General features: G+C 44.9%; 1 protein-coding gene across 4 annotated transcripts in view; it reads right to left on the bottom strand.

Annotated features, from left to right (window-relative positions):
* The window catches only part of MAML3 (mastermind like transcriptional coactivator 3), a 267,889-nt gene that overhangs the window by 81,934 nt on the left and 170,077 nt on the right, over window positions 1-15,878 (bottom strand). For all 4 annotated transcript variants that reach the window (XM_042051920.1, XM_042051919.1, XM_042051916.1 and 1 more), the window contains exon 2: window positions 3,454-4,938. In XM_042051920.1, coding sequence (XP_041907854.1) covers window positions 3,454-4,938 — 1,485 coding nt within the window. The remainder of the gene's footprint in view (window positions 1-3,453; window positions 4,939-15,878) is intronic.

Genomic DNA, 15,878 nt, shown 5'->3' with positions numbered 1-15,878 from the left:
GCTTTCTTCCTTTCATTTCTAAAATCATATAAAAAGTCTAAACAAGTCACTTCTGCATCTTGGTGTGGAACTGATTTCTTTTATTATCACTTGAGAGCCAGAAGAGAAGAGGACCTCTACCCCTCAAATACCTATTAGCATCCCTGTGAAAATCTACTTGCTGGATTAGCCTATAAACTCCACCTAAGCAAAAATGGAAGAACCACCCAGAAGAAGCAAGAGCAAAAAAAGGGCAACACCTGTGACAACTGGGTTTAGGGCAGATCAGGGTACATGGAGCAAGGTAAAGAGCAGGGAATTCTAAGTACGAGTTGGACCAAGTAGAGAACAGTCAGGCATGAGGGAATATTAGTAGGACAGAGTCTTGATAAGGTAGACGAGTCAGGAACGACCATGAGTTTTGCTGGATATAGATGGGTCAGGGTCTGCCTATGGTTTTAACACTCAGTTCCAGAAAAAAATCCCATTAAAATTACCTTCAGGCCACCCCTGGAAAAATCCCTGCCTCAAAAATCCAAACCAGTATCTGCTTCATGCAAAAACACCCCATCCAATGCCCCTTTGAAGAGAAACAAGGTATAGAATAACATACAGGACTTAATGGTTCAGGGCACATGGGTCGTTCAGCAACAGTGTGTAGAGGGCTACAACTGTAGTGCCAGTACCAGTCCTGGATCTCCACAGAAAAGCAAAGGACTAACACATCTGACAGGAAGAGTCTCAATACCCACAGTGCAGAGAGCCTTTAGAGAAATCCTACTTCTGCTGGATACTAGTTCTGCTAGCTAGGTTGCTAATTTAGCACTCCACCTGTCCAACCACTCATACACATATTGAACAGAAAGGCTTCCTCTCTTTACAAGAGTAGGCAGTGATGCTCAGCATGCCCAGGACACAAGCCCAAAGCCTACTCTTGTAAAGAGAGGAAGCCTTTCTGATGATGTCTAAATCAGCTTTTGGTTCTCAAATATGCCCTTGTAAGAGTAACTTGACAGAAGTATATGGTCACTGCTAACTAGATGCAATAGGTAGATTCTTTTTCCTCTTAAATACAATTTGTTAAATCACTGTGATTATTTAACACAAACATACACTTTTACAAATCTCCATCAAACCCCAAAACTATAGTTTATAGTAGAAACTATAAACTGACAGAAAGATACATTCACTTTACATTCAGAAATGTATTTCAAACTGAAGAGTGCAATATTCTTGTTTTTCATCTGTGACCACATAGTAAGCAGATAATCTGCATCAGTCTGGGTTTAACTTAACAATATCAACATTTTACCACTTTTGCAAAAACAGTAAGTTCCATCAAGCGCATCTCACAATAATAAGCTTTCTAATTTTCCACAGGAAAATGCTTTTCAGGGAAGCAGGAGAGAAAGAAGGAAGAAATTACAGTTAGAAACTTATTGTTTCAACCTTTCTCACAAAAAAATCCCTTCAGTGTAGGCAAGTGGGTTCCACAAGTAGTAAAGGGGCCTTTTGACATCTACACCAAAGCAAGAACTCCCTCATCCTGGATGGATCAATAAATGTGAATTGCACATAAAATATAACAAAGTATGGCTCTTCCTTAAGTTTCTTCTTTGTATGCCACAGAAATGACTTAATATCTGGACTTGTTTATGGAAGAATGTCTAGTTGTATCCAAATATCTAGTTTTTCCTATATTAAAAAAAAAAGAGGAACTGAGTGAGATTAGATATATGAAACCTTGACTACCCATTCATATTGGGGAATTGCAGAGAGATACTAACATGAATTTCTTGACTCATGAAATAGAGAAGGTGGCATTAACTCTTTCACACAGGCAGTTCATCCTCTCAACTGTTTGATGGGTCTTTGAGTTCAACAGATTTGACAAGAGCAAAAGAAAGAAACAATAAAGCATTAGACAGCATGACCAAGCATCCTCTGCCTCTCAGTTACAAACCAACAAATCTGTAGCTCCAATTACAGTCGGAGTTCCATGTCATTATTGCAGTAGTTCTCTAGATAAGCCTTCCCAAAGAGAAGAGGCTTTAGATCACCTGTGTCTAATGCAATAGGCAAGCAGAATTAATGTAAAAATAAAAAGCTTTGAGCTGTCACCATACATCCTGAACCAAAACCAGGAGGCAGATGAACATTTCTTTTTGTTTTGCAATTAATTTTAAATAACATGTGATGTCCTCTGACCTGGTAAAGCTCCTACTCCTCCTTATTGGTTGATCCCCAAACTCCACAAGTTGAAGGAATGACAAATTTTGCTGTATTTCTACATGCATTACAGTGTGAGTCACAGTTAAACCATGCTCAGAATTAAGTATTCCTTGTAGGTGGTGTGGAAACAGCTAATTTGGTGAAAAGCTGTTATGCTAAAATGATCAACTAACAATTCTATTCGTGTATTATACACTATTAGTGTATATCAGACTTCTTGACATGTTTTGGTGGCATGTAACTTCTGTGAAGGTATCGCCTACTTTGGGAATTGATTATTAACTTTAATCCATTTTTAAACTCTACCTACTTTGGTAATTGATTACTAACTTTAATAATTTTTAAACTCTCAAAACAACATTTAGAAAATTTGTTCTTGAACCTTTCCATCACACCAGTGGCCAGATCTTTACAGGGGCTGCACAATTAAAAATACCCTGCTGACCCAGGAGGCGACAGGGCATTGATGTAACCACTATTCAAACTGGTTATTAACTCATTACAAAGCATTCCCCAAGTCTGGCAACTGCTGCACCGTAGCTTAGCGTGGAATACACGTGAGACAGTGATGCCAAAGCATTGAAGCCAAATGGCTTTAGCCTCTTGCTGAAAGACAAAACACTTTGGGTTGCTAAAGACTGCTTGAAAGTCCCAGAATAAACCATCTCATCTCATCATCATGGTCCAAGCACCACTAAAAGCATTCTGTTGTTCTTACTTTTTCCAGTCAAAACCAAAGGCACTCGGCACCCAAAATGTTCATCCTTTGTTCCCAGAGCCAAAATGCCAAAAATGCTGTTTAAAGCTGGCTTGATCTCTACCCCAAGAAGAAAGGACCAACCACTCCATCTTTTTGTTACAATGCTAACTGCACTGTGGGAAACTAAGCCATGCAGTGGTTTGGGATCCACAACCATCAAGTCTTGCATTATGAAAAAAAAAGGAAACAAACCCTCCAAGGAGAAGTGATTTCTGACCCAAAATTTCCCAGAGTGGCCCTACACACTCATCAGAGGAAGCACAGGAAAGAGCAGTGAATTAACAACAGGTCTAAAGTATAATGCAACGTAATTTCAGTTGTTTCTTAAAATGATCATGCTCCAATACCATGTGAAAAATCCAAGAAGCATCTGCAATGATATTCCATGCTTTCCAGGAGAAAGAGGAGGTGAGTGAAGGAGACTGGACAAAGAGGTACTAAGCCTTTGTATTGGCCTCTCGTTGTCGTGCACTCACACTTACCTGACCAAGGGCAGGGAGTGTTGTATATGCCATGGGCTGATTTATCATTCCTTTCTGCTTCATGATGAGCATGCGTTTTTGCTCCTCGCTCAGGTGTGCCATCTGAGCTGGCATCTGTGGCTGCTGGGATTGCTGCTGCTGGATGTATGGCATCATGGGGTTCTTCCCAGGATTTGCCATTGGTGAGGTCATCCTCTGACTCAGTTCAGTATTGAAATGGGTCAGAGGTTTGGTGTTGCCATAAGAAAGCATATTGGGCTGTTTGCTCAAGGAGTTTGTGACCAAGTTATTTGGCTGCTGACTGATCATGTTCATGTGATTTTGAGGGAGGTAGTTATTAATTGTGGTCTTCTGGGGATTGTTTGCCATAGGAGGCACTACTGGGTTTTGGTTGCTAAAGGCTTGAGAGTACATCATTGGACTATTTGGTTTGTCTGCACTGAAGGGTCCTCCGTAGGGGCTAGATGGAGGCCCCACCGGTGACCAGCTTGAGGGCTGATTTGGATGCTGTTGCTGCTTCTGCTGCATGAGCTTGGCTCTTTGCTGCTGCTGGGCTGCCATCTGCTTGAGCTGCTCAGCTGGGGACAGGTCAGCGCTCGGCAGGGACACTGGCCCAGGCCCCGATCCTGCAACAGCCGATGCTGGGTTCATCAGGAAGCCATTTCCAGAGCGTGCCTGCATCTGTCCGGGAGTGTGGGCCTGGCTGGGAGTCTGAGGGGACTGGGCAATACAGTTTGCTGGTGATCCAGCACGGACTGGGGCCGGTGGTGCGCTGGATGCAGAAGCAATGCTGGAGGCTGTGGAGATGTTGGAAAATGGAGGACCGGAAGAAGATGGTCTGACCTGGGGAGACCCTAATGGGACATGAGCAAATGGAGAATGGGATGGATCGCTTTTTACGCTTGCACTCTCCTGGGTCTCTGTGGCAGGCCTGGGAAATTCGGGCTCCTTCTTCTCTTCAAAGTCTTCATTGAACAAATCCTGTATATCATCTTCTGGGACAGTGTTCGCCAGCTCATCTATGAGCTCCTGCCACTCCTGATCATTTAGGTTAATGTCTGAGAAGAGCTTGTTCTGATTTGAAAGAGATGTTTCAGAAGTGTCTATGCAGCTGGAGTCATCCAAAGGCTCTTGCTTTAGTTCCTTGTTCTGCAGGATGTTAAAACTATCATCCAGCTCATTGCAGCCATTAACAGGGACCTTTATCTCGGAAAGCCCACCATTTTCACCCAAGCCTTCTAGACCACTCCTGTGACTTCCACTGTTCTGCAGGGGCAGAGAAGCTTTCATGTCAAGCTGGTGAAGAGGAGAAACAGCAGGCAAAGGTAAATTAATGGGCAAGCTGTTGATTGCCTCAATGCTTGACACATCCTTTCGTGTCCGCTTGCTGGTCGGAGAAAAGTTCCCATCACAAACTCCGTTCTGCTGTTCTCCATTGAGAGGTGAACGTGTGCCTTCCAACTTCCTTTTGACTGTCTCTTGAAGCTTAAAGAAAATAAGAGGAAAGAAAAAATTAACCATTTGCAGATGCAAAAAAAGTGCTCATGGGCACTGTGACAAGATACTCCTCATCAAGCCAGTGACAGTAAGTTTTAAAACTGATTAGGAAGTTCCTCTGATTTCATTCTTATGCTTGATCAATTTGAAAACACAGTATAAAAAAACCCAAACAACCAAACACCTCCCCCTGCCCCAAACCAAACCTTCCCTTGACTAGGAAAGCAGAACCGTAAAATAAGTCTGTGCTTTCCAAGCCAAGTCTGTGCTAACTTCCAAGAAATTTAGGGAGCAAGTTGACTAATTCAGCTTGTTAGTGCCTAATACAGGGATGAGATTTAAGCAGTGTGCCTAACACAGTGAGGACTCTTAAATTGGAACAAAAAAAGAAAAAAGGAATCACTAAAATTTACTTTTCCCTCTGAAATTCTTTTTGTTGGAAGTTTCTAGAAGCTTCTTTAAATATAACTGCAATACAATTGATTGACTACTTATATTGAAATGTGTTGTTGACAAAAAACATTTTTAATATAGTTTCATTTGATTAGCCCTCTGTTCTTGGCTAACATATTGAGAATCACTTTTAAGGGAGGAAAAAATATATCCAGCCTAGAAAATAGAAGGCACTTTGCATAACGTTAACTCAATCAAATAATGAAAAAAAAGGAAATCAGCTGTGTGCTAGGAGCTAACATAAAATGTAAATAGCTAACAGAAATAATAGCAAGATAAGTCTCCAGAAAAGCAAATAAATTGGAATATAAGAATTTTATAAAATATAATGTGTTAACATCAGCTTTAAGTCAGGTTAAAGAAGCATAGCAAAGAACTGTAACAAGGTACAGTCCTCCCCACTCACACCCAAGTTGAGTCCTTCACTTACGTACCAGGCTAAAAAAAGCATCTCTCTTCAGCTAAGGCAAAAAACAATAGTGGGGAGGAGAGGAAGCAAAGAGGTCACAGCTCTAGCAAATGCCTTCAGGACACACTTGCATCCTTGATACTAGAACAATAGAAGACAAAATACTGAAAGATTTTATCAATTTTTAAAGTATTCTTACTGGTAGGAAAGTCCCAGATACGAAGCTCCCACCCCTTCCCTAACCTAGAGGTCCTCAACCTTCTTTCTTTTCACAATCCAGATCCCATTTATTTCTCCCATCCCAGAGGGCTGGTTCCCCTTTCATCCCATGTATAAGACAGGCAAGCAAATCCATATCTTGCTCAGGATTTGGAGGGAGTGGTTCTGGGAAGGCTGTGCCCTCCTCCTGCCCCTCAGGCCAGCGTGGCCTGTTTCAGCACACAATGCAGAGGGATGTGGCTGGCACAGGCATTGCTGCAGCCACAGCTGAGCATGCATGGGACACCAAGCTACTGGTGAGGCTGCTCTTCTGCAGAGAACCAAGCAGAAAGGCAAGGCTGTGGGTCTAAGCAGACCATCAATTCTTTGATTTGCACTGGAGCAGAACAGTTTTTAATGTAGGAAATCAATTAACATGTGAATAAGAGTTGCCAGTGGGTCACTGTTGGCATAAGTGACTGAGACTTTGCTGCCTGTTCTGCCTTGCACAAAGCCAGCATGTGCCAAGCTCCCACAGGCAGAAATTCCTCCACTTCTTGACTTCTGTGGTGCCACACAGACCAGCCGAGTGGTGACCACAGCCTCTGCCACATGGCTGATCTCTTCCTCTGGTGTCTGCTCTTAAAACTCTGAATTTGGAGAGTTGTGGATGTTGATCTTGGAGATGAGAAAGTCCTGGGCAGATCTTTATAGCACCTTCCAATTCCCAAAGGGCACACAAGAAAGCTGGAGAAGGACTATCTCCAAGTGATAGGCTAAGGGGGAATGGCTTCAAACTGATAGAGTGTGGGTTTAGATATTAGGAAGAAATTCTTCCCTGTGAGGATGGTGAGGCACTGGCACAGGTTGCTTAGAGAAGCTGTGGATGTCCCGTCCCTGGAAGTGTTCAAGGCCAGCCTGGATGAGGCTCTGAGCAACCTGGTCTAGTGGAAGGTGTCCCTGCCTATGGCAAGGAGGTTGGAATTAGATGATTTTTAAGGTCCCTTCCAACTTAGACCATTCTGTGCATTTATGCCTGTGCAGCACTGCCTCTGTGCACCCTGAGACTCTCCCCTCCCCAGTTTCTGGAGATGAGGGAACAGCCCAGCCAGTGGTTTGCATACGAAGTTCCTCTCCCTGTGTTGCAGGCTGTGATGAGGAACCAGCCTGCAGCAATGTGGAGGTCAGGAAGGCTGTGAGCATATTTTGGGCCTCCCTATCAAGTCCCTGTCACTGTGTTACCACTCCTCTCCCACCTGCAGCAGCTCTTGTCCCCATGAGCTCTGCAGATGCAGGTGGGAATGCACACTGTGCCACTCTCTCTGGATTAATGCCTGGCATAGACAGGTTTATCAGCCATAGTCTGCAGGAACCCACTAGGCTGCAGAGCGCAGAGCCCTGCAGGAAAGGACTACCTTCTCAGCTCTGTGCCACGGCAGCAGAGCTCTGGGTGCTTGCCCAGAGGTGGTAATTGCCTCAATCTGTGCCAGTTAGCAGCCATGTGGAAAGGAAGTCAACACCCAAGACTAGTGTGAAGGATCAAAATCAGATCCCACAAGGGGACTTATGGTATAGGTCTCACCTCTGCTCCCTCCCTACCCTAAAAACCCATCTTAAGCTGAACACCAGTGTGTGTGACATTACAGCTCCCTGCTGCTTTTTGAGTTGTGTATCTGCCGTGCTGCAGAATCCTACAGTTGAGTTTGTTCCACTGATCTTTATATAACCCTGGATCAGACCCTGGAGACAGGAAAGGATGGTACAGATGCGGTAATGGCACAGCAGCACAGCTCCAGGGCAAGAAAAGAAAAAGCATGAGCTGGCCTCAAGTGCAGGTGGTCAGTTGATATAATGGGTTAAAATAGCATATTTAAATATTGCGCTAACGGGCCACTCACGCAATTTACAGCTGAAATCACCCATTTCAACTCCTAAGCCATCTCACTACAGAGTCACTATTGCCACATCAGAAAAACATTCACCAAACAGCAAGTGACTCAAGACCAAACTCAATGGGCATACACAGGCAAAAACAGGATTTGAAGAAATGTTCAAAATATGTCATGGCCCTTTACCCCAAGTTCATATTGACCAAATGCTGGGTTAAAGTAAGAACGGGACCTGGTGGCAGGCTTCTCATCATGAAGTAAAGTTCCTATAAGGAAAAGATGGGAAAAAAGTTGTCTTAAGGCAGGGAGTAGTCAGAGTAATTATCTCCTGAGGAATACAAGCAAACTGACTCCATACATTTTGCAAGTTTGAATGAATCCTTGACAAAATACTGGTAAGAGTGATATGCTTTCACATGGTTTCACGCTTTCAGGTTTATTTTATCCTGAATCTATCACCTTATTTGTATATGAATGTTCACCAAAAGAATCTATCTAGTCTGGCAAATAACCAGCCCTAAAAATATCAGTTCCTAAAGTTTCATCATGTGCTGGAACTTGGATGTCCTCCTCTACAAATATACAGTGACTTTAGTGAAAGTAAAAGCAGGCCCAGTATATAAATATTAATAAACATGTTTATTATGCATTACAACAAAAAGCAGCTTGACATGGAAACTATTTTCTATCAAATATGAAGCTTACAGAAGTTGTGCCTTGTTGCAAAAAGAAATTAAACCTCTTCTAAGTTTGTACCTCCACATTGTTCTCCTTCAGAGACTTTAGGACTTGGTAGGTTAACAGGCACTAATCTTTTTATTTTCTTTTTTTGCTCATTGAAAAACTGTAGGTAGACAAAAACTTAACATGAAAGGTTTGTTTGAAGGCAACATGCTGGGTACAACCTTTGCAGGTGGGGAAGCACCTTGATTCCAGCATTTTGGAGGAGTTGGGAGCCATAACAATAGATGTATCTTCTTTTTCTGAGGCACAACACAGAAATACCCTTATCAAATGATTTCAATGAAAACTTTCCTTTTCATATCTTGATTTCATTCCCAATCACCATGTTAACTCTTGGATGGTTTGGATATCCTACACTGAGCATATACTGGCAAACAGTTTACCACCACCAGGATTCCACAGTGTCTTAGACTAAAACCTCAGCACTTCCCTCTATAAACACAATCCCTGAAGTAAAATAGTATCTCTTAAAGTACCCTCCTTCTCCTTCCTAGTACAAATACACAGTTTGTGCATGTTTTACAGCATGCATCATGAAGATATTAGCAGGAGCTGAGAGATTTATGTCTAGGAACAGAAGGCTGTTGCCACATAAAAAAAAAGGAAAATGTTAAAATCAAAGGAAAATATTAAAATAAAACAACCCCCTTGCCAGCTTCATAAGCCTTTAGCTTTAATCACACAAAATATTTGGCTGATGAATCTTCATTTCACAGCGGTTTTCTACCCCAAAGCAAAAGAGCGTGAAGCAGGACTCTCGATTCTTTATATGCCTTTGGAGAAACTCCAGTTGCAGAGTGAGAAAAGGTCAAATTTGGCACGTTGACTTTTTAAATCACTTTCAGTTGGAGGAGAGGCAGGGGGACAGAAGCTGTGCACGCAAATGCACACTGACCCGAACAGTCTAATCCAACCCATCCTGAAATCCTCGGCAGAGCTTCTTGGACATGCCGTGACAGACCCAATAGATAAACAAGACTGTGTGGAGGCTGTTGGCAGGGCTTTCATCTGTGAGGAGAAGCTGCTCCGCTTCATCTCACCAGCAGCAATTCATTTTTCAAAAGAAATGAGACAGAGGTACTGTTGTTATAGCAACAGCTGAGCCACTCACTAGCCCATCCTCCACTGTGGAGCTGCCTTTGGTGGGTGGCTGTTCCAGTCGTCCATGGGGAGTGACTGGGGCTGTGGCAGCAGAATAGTCATTTCATTGCTTCTTAAAAAAACCCCAACACAAAAACCAGGGGGAGGTGGGGAAGCCGAGAGGCTAAATTCTCTCTATGCCAATAGAAGTTGGACATGATTCACAGGGTCTAACACAGGTCCACCTCTCCTCTGTGAGCCCCCAGATGAGGCTGATATCACTTTTACAGATGTTTTTGTGTACCAGCTACATGTAGCCACTGACTTTCCCTAGGGCAGCTCCAGCCACTTCAATACAAGGACAACAACTCTGAGAGGTCTGGTCCACTTGGCTCCCCAGCTCTGCTGGAACATGCCCTGCTCTGGAGCTATCTTTGCTCCCTGTGGAAAAGCAGAGAAACTAGCCAATGCCGAAATTCTTCCACAGAGAATATGCATGTGTAGAAAAAACAAGAGTTATCATCTTCTCCACATGCTCTTCTGTGACTCTTTCTGTTAAAAATTGTTCTTTTCAGTTCTTCATGTTGCATGAGTCTGGCCCACCAGTCATCATGACCTTCAGTTCCTTTCCATGAAATGAATTCAAGTCTTGGCCCTTCCTCCAGGGTTTCTACTCTCCCTTCCATCAGTGTGTCTGTTCCTGAGTTTGCCCCACCTTTCTTCTCCCTTTTTCTGCTAGAGCTTCTCCAGAAAGATCTTGATACTTTTTACCTCCAACAGGGAGTACTTACCATGAGCTCTGCCAAACACCACCCCAATTCAGCAGCCTCCAGCCTGCAACCTGATGACTGAGTCAAGTTTGCTACTTAACTTGTGCTGCACACAAATCCTATCAACAATTTAGGAAGTGTCCCAGGGGTGGCCGTGAAGTGACACTAAGCAAGTGGATTTGACAAGACAGCATCTGAGATCAGTAAGGAATAATCAGCATTGCCATTTGCATGCCAGCAATTCAGCTTCAGCGTTTGAAAAGATTTTTTGCACTCACCTCCTTGCTGTATCACCTCTGACACTGCCATTCTAAAGTCAGTGTTGCCAGAGTGCCACTGCCTGAGGTACAGCCACATCTTGTCACCAGTGTTTTAAGTCCACCAGCTCCATAGTGGCCTCCCAATGACACCTGCTCCAGTGTCCTGCAGAGGTGGTGGGGATCACAGGACCTGTTCCAAAAACCCGTTGGAACTGACCTCAGACAAGCAGCCAAGCAAAGTGGAGGCGAGTTACATATCACCACTTCCCACAAATGAAAGTATTTCATGCATCCAATCACTCCCCTACTATTTGAATTTCCTCATGCTGCTGAAAGCATGGCACTGATGCCTGCTAACTCGCAGGATGAAGCCTGATGTAGCAAATTGATTTTGGAGCACAACTGCTCATTTAAAGCACATGCTGTGCTCTTCCATGCTAGGCCTGGCTGCCCAGCTCTTGTTGGCCAGGGCAATGTTTCAGATATGCAGGAAATTCACGTGAAATCTGTCTGAAGTTGGTAAAATCTCATCCTGCCAACCTAGCCAGTAACCTGTACAACTCTGCAGGCTCACAGAGTAACCTCTGCCCCAGGGAAGGGGTCAACCTTTTGCCCCTTACGCTGCAAAGGGCTGCTGGGGACTCTTGTCATCACCGTTGTTTTTGCCATCAGTCACCAGAAGAACGAAACACCTCGCAGTAATAGAAAAATGATGATCAAGGCACTGGTTAAACCTGCAAGAGCTAACAGGGAGAAAACCAACCTACTTCCTCACATTTTAGCCAGTCAGACAGAAAGGGTTTCTCACTGAAGAGTGAGAGTAAAAAGTCATGGTGCCTGGATGCAAAGTTGAACCTGAGTTGATGGACAGTCTTTTAGACTAATGACGCTTCTCGCAATTTACGTATTTAAACCGCGTGGAAAGGCGGGAATTGCCTTTTGTCCCAGCTCGCCTGCCGGAAGGTGGGGGGGCCTCAGAGCCTCCGGGCCCCGCTGGGCCAGGCCGGGCCCCCTGCTACCTTCCCCTTTTCCCAACGCCGCGGCACGGACCCTGGATCTCTGGGGGAGGAACTATCCCAGAGCCGCAGGCAGCTAAAACCAGCCATAGTCTGCCACACAGCTAAACCCATCTGGCGCGACTTCTTGGGACTGGTGGCTCCCTCTCCTCTCCACGCGGAGCTGGTGGAGCCAGCAGGAGCCAGTGGAGCCTCCTTTCTGCAGTCAGCACACTTGGCGCTAAACTGAGGAAGACACCATGCAGCCAGCAGCACAGAGGGAGCGAGGCTTTCTTCGACTGTAAAGCCAGAACAAGAACACTCTTCAGCATGGTGGTTTCAGAGCCAGAGAGAAAGAGAAAGTGAGTCATGTGAGACAAAGCTGAAAATGGCAACCGGAGAAAAGAGGGTGGTGCCGCGTTTTTCGCGCATAGCTTAAAAAAACTTTCTTGCCTGCCGTGGTAAGAAACTGTAATATCACAATCTGTTTGTCTCTTTAATCCATTTGAAGTACATGGGGGGATGGAGAATTCATGTGTGGCCCGTGAAGACTCTGAAGAGTGCCTATGCCAGGCTATATAAAAGCAGTGAGAGGCTTTTAGAGACTTGTGGGGAAGAAGGCCTTTGTGTTCGGGTCAAAATAACTCATCCTTAAAAAGATTAATAACCCCATGTGATGGCCCATGTTTGGCAGTGTGAAGGAACTGAGATTTTTCATGGAAGAGATGTTTTTACACCAGAGCAGATTGTTTCTTTCTGGGTGGGTCTGCTGTTGGTGGCAGTTTAGGAACCACATGAAGCAGAAGAAACCCTTTTTTCCTTAAGCATAAAAGAGAGACTTTTCAAGAATTGCAACACTGACTAAAACCCCAGGTTCTGTTATCCTTTGTGCAAGTTGAGTATAAGTGAGAGAAGTGCTGGAAAAAAGGGGAGGTTTGGTTTAATTTTTTGTTATTTCTTTTTACTTTTAATTCTGTTAGTAATAAACTTTTTTTCTTTGTACAGCAACTGTTTCAGTTTGAACCTGTTTTACCTCGCAGCTCTCAAGTTTTCCTCAATATTTTCTTATTTTCCCCTTATGAAAATAACAGATTTTGTGTGCTTGACGCTTAGCTGCGTCAAACCACGACAAGAGCACAAATTATTTAATGGATGGAATGCTGTTATCATTGTCAAAGAGCCTTCCTGCCCAAGTATATGATCTACATGTATGTATGATCTACTCCTCTTCAGATCCATCTAATTTAATCTTGCTTCGGCCCTGTACTAGTTTGAAAACGAACCAGTGGGAGGCACCAAGTCAGAATAACAATTTAATAGGGAAATTAAAGAAAAGGAAAAAATAAAAGAAAACCCTGGTTCAAACTGACAGAGTCAGGATACAACCTGACACCCTGTTAGTCAGGGTGGTGGTAGCAGTCTGGTAGAATGGTGGCTGCAGTCCTCCTGAAGTGGTGGATGTGGTTCTGTTGAAGCAGTGATCCTGTAGAAGGGTCTGCTCTTCCTCGGAAGGTTCAGTGGTGGCTATGTAGCTCCTGTCCTCTGGAAATCCAGTGGAAAGGGTTGTCTCTGGTGTTCGGAATCTCAGATTATATCCAGGATGGAATGCTTGCTTGGTTCCTCCCTCTGGGTGGAGCATCTCACAATGGGATGATGAGTCATGAGGCCAAGTGTTGATTAGGCTCATTAACAGAAGATGGTCCAGAGGGAGTTATCTCTGAGTCATGCAGCAGGGCATTGATAGGCCATTAACAGAAAGATAGTCTGGAGGCAGAAGGCAAGGAAACACTGCCCCACCTGATTTCAACAGCTCATGCGGATGGTAATGGAATACACTGCAACCCAGGACATTATCCACCCCTTATTCTATTACCATCTACATCATCCCAAATCAATACCGTCCTTAAACTCTACACACACACACACACACACATACATACATATACAATGAAACCCTACAACGGGTTTCCCCATCTTTCTGCATTACCTGCCAAGTGTAACCGGGTCCTTGAGCAAAGACAATCCTACGGATGGGTTTGCCTTTGCCTTACGTGGGATTAATCCAAACAGTCTTTCCTAAAATACCTCTCAGGTGTACCACAGGGACTCTATCTCCATCCACTGTGTGCAAGGGTTCAGACTCAGTGGGACCAGCTCAACTGATGGACCCTTGGGTATTGACCACCCAGGTGGCCTTTGCTAAGTTCACTTCCCAATTTTTGAAGGTCTCCCCACCAAGTGCCTTTAAGGTGGTTTTAAGCAGTCCATTGCAGCGTTCAACTTTCCCAGCAGCTGGTGCATGATAAGGGATATGATATATCCATTCGATACTGTGTTCTGTGGCCCAGGTGCTTATGAGGCTGTTCTTAAAATAAGTCCCATTGTCTGACTCAATCCTCTCAGGGGTGCCATGTCTCCACAGGACTTGCTTTTCCAGGCCCAAGATGGTGTTCCGGGCTGTAGCATGAGGCACAGGTTAAGTCTCCAGCCATCCAGTGGTTGCTTCAACCATGGTCAACACGTAGCACTTGCCTTGGTGGGTCTGGGGAAGTGTGATGTAGTCAACTTGCCAGGCTTCCCCATACCTATACTTTGACAGTCGTCTACCGTACCACAGAGGCTTCACCCGCTTGGCCTGTTTGATTGCAGCACAGGTCTCACAACTGTGGATGACCTGTGAGATGCTGTCCACGGTAAGGTCCACCCCTCAGTCACGGGCCCATCGGTATGTTGCATCTCTCCCCTGATGACCAGAGGCATCATGGGCCCAACGAGCTAGGAATAATTCTCCCTTGTGCTGCCAGTCCAGATCCACCTGAGATACTTTCACCTTGGCAGCTTGGTCCACCTGCTCATTGTTGCGATGCTCTTCATTAGCCCGAATCTTGGGTACGTGCGCATCCATGTGTCGAACCCTCAAGGTCAGCCTCTCTACTTGGGCGACAATGTCCTGCCAAATCTCAGCGGCCCAGATTGGTTTTCCTCTGCGCTGCCAGTTGGCCCTCTTCCACCTTTCCAGCCAACCCCACAGAGCATTGGCTACCATCCATGAATTAGTGTAGAGGTAGAGCTTTGGCCACTTCTCTCTTTCAGCTATGTCCAGAGCTAATTGGTCAGCTTTGAGTTCAGCAAATTGGCTCGATCCGCCTTCTCCTTCAGTAGCTTGTGCAACTTGTTGTGTGGGGCTCCATACAGCGGCTTTCCATTTCCAGATAGTGCCTACAATTCGGCAGGAACTATCAGTGAAGAGGGCATATCATCTTTCAGACTCCGGTAGCTCATCACATGGTGGGGCTTCCTCGGCACAGGTCACTTGCTCTTCCTCTCCTTCAGAAGATAATCCAAAAGTCTCACCTTCAGGCCAGTTTGTTATGATTTCCAGAATCCCAGGGCGATTCAGGTTTCCAATACAGGCACGCTGCGTGATGAGGGTGATCCATTTGCTCCAAGTAGCATCGGTGGTGTGATGCGTGGAAGGAACCTTTCCCTTGAACATCCAACCCAGCACTGGTAGTCAGGGTGCCAGAAGCAACTGTGCTTCTGTGCCAATTACTTCTGAGGCAGCTTGAACTCTACCTGGCTAGAGGAAGGGCCTCTCTATTCCTGGTCATGGTACACGTTGCTTCCTTCTGGTGAATATGCTCCCGAGATCCCTTCAAGAGGATCGGTCACATTATCATTCCTATACCATCTGGAGTTCTGTGCATGAGAGACTGGAGCAGCGTTGACTCTAGATGAGCTTCTTGTGGTAGTTGTCCCTCTTTTTAGTTCACGTACCCTGGCTGCTAAGGAGGAGGTGGGTTTTCCATGCCACTTACTCATGTCTTCTCCATGTTCCTGAAGGAAAAACCAGAGATTATCTCATGGAGTGTATCCTCTCTCCCTGGTTGGGGGACGCCTGCTCCTAATGGCAGAGACTCTTGTTGGTTCTGGCAAGATGTGGTAAATTTCTTCCTTAAGTTCCTTTTTCAGTTTCTGATGGCCTTCTTCAATCAAGCTCCGGACTTGCTCAGCCAGCCTTGTTTCCATGGATGAGACGTGGGTGCGAAACGGGGCTGTGACAGTGTCCTCATAAATCCTCAGTTTGTTGACCAAGATGCCCACCCTGTCCTCACCTTCCCTCCATTGCA

Source organism: Corvus kubaryi, unplaced genomic scaffold (genome assembly GCF_017639235.1).
Source record: "Corvus kubaryi isolate FWS band 111438036 unplaced genomic scaffold, C.kubaryi_AGA036_p1.0 77, whole genome shotgun sequence".
Classification (NCBI taxonomy): domain Eukaryota; kingdom Metazoa; phylum Chordata; class Aves; order Passeriformes; family Corvidae; genus Corvus; species Corvus kubaryi.
The sequence above is the reverse complement of the archived record's forward strand: the minus strand, read 5'-3'. Positions and strand labels throughout refer to the sequence as shown.